The sequence below is a fragment of the Ceratosolen solmsi genome, unplaced genomic scaffold (genome assembly GCF_000503995.2).
Source record: "Ceratosolen solmsi marchali unplaced genomic scaffold, CerSol_1.0 scaffold57, whole genome shotgun sequence".
Classification (NCBI taxonomy): domain Eukaryota; kingdom Metazoa; phylum Arthropoda; class Insecta; order Hymenoptera; family Agaonidae; genus Ceratosolen; species Ceratosolen solmsi.
This window is the reverse complement of record NW_011948427.1, coordinates 5,847,774-5,852,940: the sequence shown is the minus strand read 5'-3', so window position 1 is coordinate 5,852,940 and position 5,167 is coordinate 5,847,774. Positions and strand designations below refer to the sequence as shown.

The 5,167-nt window shown below is 23.6% G+C and overlaps 1 protein-coding gene across 1 annotated transcript in view; it reads left to right on the top strand.

Moving 5' to 3' along the window:
• The window catches only part of LOC105363558 (pancreatic lipase-related protein 2), a 10,966-nt gene extending 9,874 nt beyond the window's left edge, over positions 1-1,092 (top strand). The window contains exons 6-7 of the mRNA XM_011501289.1: positions 233-401; positions 948-1,092. Coding sequence (XP_011499591.1) covers positions 233-401; positions 948-1,044 — 266 coding nt within the window. The 3' untranslated portion in view covers positions 1,045-1,092. The remainder of the gene's footprint in view (positions 1-232; positions 402-947) is intronic.
• Positions 1,093-5,167: the final 4,075 nt, after the last annotated feature.

Genomic DNA, 5,167 nt, shown 5'->3' with positions numbered 1-5,167 from the left:
ATTATTATCATCATTATTATTATTATTATTATTATTATTATTATTAATGCTGTTGTTGTTTTTGTTGCCGTTGTTATTATTATTATTATTATTGATGTTTCTTTAACTGTGGCAGTTATTAATATTACAACAACCATTATTAAAAAAAATATGAATAGTTGAGCTTTTATATATCGATTGCCTTGTTTAAAATTCAATGGGAAGAAATTATTGATTTGTATACATTTTCTAGAGACACTATCTTGCGACCATACAAAAGTCACGCCTTATTATATAGAGTCGATAACAACAAGGGTTGGATTTTGGGCAGCGCCATGCGCAAATCTATTTTCTTACCTGATAGGTTGGTGCAACCCATCCGAGGAAGAACACGTACCAATGGGGGAAGATACTCCACATACGTAAGATTAATAACTCAGTATCATGTTATATTCAATGCGATTTTCTAATTATTTTTGATAATATCAGAATAGATAGATAATTCTGTAATATTGAATAATTTAAATATGAAGAAGGTAAATATAATAATAGCTTCATTTTAGCCAAAATTTAATACTATGTTGAATAAATATTATCTAATAATAAGAATAAATTTTGGTTTTATATTTAATAATTTTTTAAGCTTATTAATTATAACTAATACAATATATAATCGACAAATATTAACGATATAAATTAAAAAAATATAATCAATGTAAATAAATATAGATGAAATCTATATAAATACAAACATGATCCATATAAATATATTTTAATTTATAAAATACCATTCAACTTTCAATAAAGAAATAAGAATAATAATCATAATGGTAACGAATAAATTATATATTAGATTATGCGAAAATACTTTCTTACATAATGTTTTAACATTGTAAGCCAATAATAATTTTTCAATAAGCTTTCACAAGATACTATGCTTAAATAAAGAATAACGAATCTCATTTCAGAGCAAGAGGCATCTTTTATCTTTCAACAAACGCGTACAAACCCTACGCCCGCGGACTACCCGTAAAAAAGCAGCGAGTGAGAAGTCCGAAACGATAGTGCTGCCGCCAGTATTAAGCTTATTAAAGCAACTAATCAACATTATTATAGAATAGCTATGACAATTTTCTTGCCATCGTTATTATTATTATTATTATTATTATTATTATTTTATTATATTTTCTTGCCATCGTTATTATTATTATTATTATTATTATTATTATTATTATTATCATTATTATCATCATTATTATTATTATTATTATTATTATTATTATTATTATTATTATTATTATTATTATTATTATAAATATTATCATCATCATCATCGTCATAGTTTTTAACATTTTATTTTTACTGATTACAGTTCTGTTTGTATGTTTGTATATATGTATCGATACTCTGTTACGCATAAGTCTTATGCATCTTGACCACGTTACATTGTGTTCAATTATGCAGTATTGACCCTCCGTTCTGCTATATTTTCAAAGAGGAAAAATTTTTTCTCACTCATTTAATAAGAAATAAATAAACAATATATTTGTACACTTTATACACGTCTCAAAGTCGAGATTTTTTCTGTCAACTGCTATCAATTTAATAAATTATGTAACGATATTACTATTGTAATAATAAACAGATTGAAGATAGGTAAATGATAAAAGTTATTATAATTATACTTCCTTTGGTACAAATGATTAACTTTATAAATAAATAAAAGAAAAATGTAATGTCAAATAATTCCAAAACTAGAGACCAAAATTAAATTTGAAATAATCTAATATCTTCACAATTTCTAATTATATTCGAAATTATTCTTTAATTTCAATAATTAATTATTTATTTAATCTAATTAATTTTTCTCTCTAGTATGGATTATAAACAAATTAATATAAAATGTTTAATATTAGAGAGCCAAAGTATAGGCATTATGTTAACAACAATATTTATTACTTAATAATTATGATATAATAATAATTTCCATGGATATATAATATAATAATCTATATAATAATAGCTTCTATCGTTGTTTGCACTAATTTTTAATACGATATGTAATGGAATGATTACAAGATTGTTAGTAAAACATACCATTAGCTCTCGCTTTTTATTTATTGCGAATGTTCAAAATTTAATAACATCTTGGAATATGTATAATATTTATTTTTATACATTGGGATCTTTTTGATATAGAGTTCATTTTAGAAGTTTTGTGAACATTTAGAAAAGAGAAAAATTGAGCGAGAAAGAGAATGGGAGGGGTGGGGGTATCTGGGCATGAGAAAATATTGAAAGAGTGAGTTGTAGAGGGGGGTGGGGTGAAGTTAGAAAAAGAGTATCTTTTTGTACTCTATATTTTTTACTCCATACATGTATGAGTAAATCAATCATTCTATACTTTTAACTTTTTTCACAACACTTTTTTCTTCTGTAAACTTTATACTTCTTGTAAATTTAATTTTATTTCCTGTAGTATTTTCCTTGCGGTTTTATTATGAATATAATCATTTCTAATACTTCATATGAATTTGCATAACCATAAAGAGTTTTATAGTTTTTACCTTTTAAATCTTCGTTTTTAAATCGTCTTCATACAGAAATTTTAGAAAACGCCTAGAAAACGTTTAGAAAAGATTTAAATTTTTGGGTTTAAGTATAGAATCTTATAATTCGCAAAGGATCGCGAATTTTGTTATTTTCTACATCATTATATTTATTTATCAATAATTACAATGAATCAATAAAATTTTTTAATAAATTATAAAACATATAATATATATGATTTCGGTTATAAATGAAACAAAAGTATAAATTGTGAGTTTGTAAGAATTTATATATTTGTCCGATAATTGAGCTTGCAAGTAAATGTAATATATCTAATTATTATAGGCATTTTTCATCATTTTAATTGTGTCGACTGTGTGTATCTCATATTTCTTATAGTCGTCTATTCGTTATAAATAACATTTACTAGGATTAATGCAAGTAATTAACAATATAAATTGTCTCGCCTTAGTAGATTATATATATGTTAATATTAAGGATATATTATACATATTAGATCTAATCAATGCAAATAAAAATTAATATTATACATAAATTCAACAATTTTTCCTTTATCCGAGTCATATATTTCAATATTTCAGTTAATTCAATTATACCAAAGAAAACAATGAATTTTTTTAATGATAGAAATTTAAATGAATTTCTAATTATTTTAAATAAAATTATGAAATAATAAGCTAATCAAAAGCTGTTTAGTAATGTTATTTGTTAATTAAATTGAATTTAAAATAATGCTTTAAAAAAGTTCATGAAAGGATTTCTGATTGCGAAATTATATCTTATCGCGAAATTCTATAACTTTATAATAAAGTACGCCTCTTTATTTCTTTTTACTTCTTTTTACTTCTTTGTACTTCTTTTTTATATTCTAATAAGAGAGTTTTGATTATCAAGAGATTGTATAAATCCAGAATATTTAATACACTGATAATTTATACTGTTTTTTACTCAACAGATAAATAAGACAGTAAAATCGATAATTAAAATTTATGCTCGTTTTTTGCAGTTCGCTTGGTTTCACATTTTTTATGTGATGTATATAGATATATATTCATAAACAATGAACAAAATAAGATTAAAATAACAATTATTAGTCGCATTATTATATTTATTCATTAATATTCATTCGTTTAGCTTTTGAAGAAGAAAACGAATAAAGCATACATGACGATGTTTAGTATATATACCAATCATGTATTATATAATAAAAGAATGTCGTCCCGCCGGCAAAACGACAAAAGTTTGACGTATATACCGATAAACATTAATACACACATACATGTATAATTCTTTTTATGTTGCAATTTATTCGAAGCTCATATTTATTCAATTGTTTTTATCTCCAACTTATTATCAATCATCATCATTATTATCGTCATTGCTACATGCATAATAAGCCTATGTGAATGTGTTTAAAATCACAGCTGCAGCCAGAAGTAGCGTGTATGTTAAATACATATGTAGCTAAAATGAATCATCGTGATAGTAGGCAAATAGTCATTTAAAATGCAATTTTAAATTTATTTTACTTTATTATTTAATTTGGCTATATTATGTTTTTCTTTTTTTTTTGTAAATCATCGAAGTTTGAAAGTTGCAATAAAATTTAATAGTAAATTTTTGTTTACTTTACGTGTTTGTCATAATTTATCGATGGTAAAGAGGTTTTTATAATATGCGTCAAATAAAATATATCATTTATTTTTTTATTTTATTGGCGGTAAAAGAAACACATTAATCTTTTTACAGTCATATATTTGCCAGACGTTGTAAGTAAAAAATTGATTCCATAATTACAATTTGTTACCGACTATTCGAAAGTAAAACTAGTTAATTATGTTTTTAAGAATATGAAATTATTAGATATTGAAAAAGGAAAGTTGAGAGAAAAGCAATGATTTTTAAATTATTAATATTGAGAATTAAAAATCAGCTTAGAGTATGTAATTAAAATTTTCAATAATGAATATTAAAGAATTTTTGTTTTATATTTAAATAATTCCTAAGAAACATCTTTATAGGGTTATGTATTTTAATATCATGAAAATATATGAACTTATTTACTTCCAGTAATAAAGTTTATTAATTTGAGTACATTTACTCAATATTACTATTCATATTATATGAAATTGCGATTCATTATTACTAAAAATTTTTTAACTGTGACGTTTATCTCATTCAAATAATATTTCTTATATGTCGTGCAAGTTTGTTGTACAAGAACATCACCTAATTATTAATGATAATCTTTAAATAAAGGTTTACAAAATTTTTTAAACAGGACAATTATATTTTAGAGCGTACACGAAATAAAGTGAGTTTTTTTCATGTCGAACGGGCCTTCATGAGTTATAAATGACTGATTGATGTATTGACATTTAATCGATTCAGTGAGTTTCATATTACTACATGTACGTTTAAGATTTTATGAATGCAAGTAATTTCACTACTTATTTTTACTGACATAATTTTATATTTTTCATCTAAGGTATGGTCAAGCATTTTTCTTAATTTTTTTATTTTTATTTTATATGTTCGATAAAATGACGCGTCATATTGAACATTGACTGCACTTTATTACTAAGGGGCTTGGAATGGTTTACACTATGATATAGTG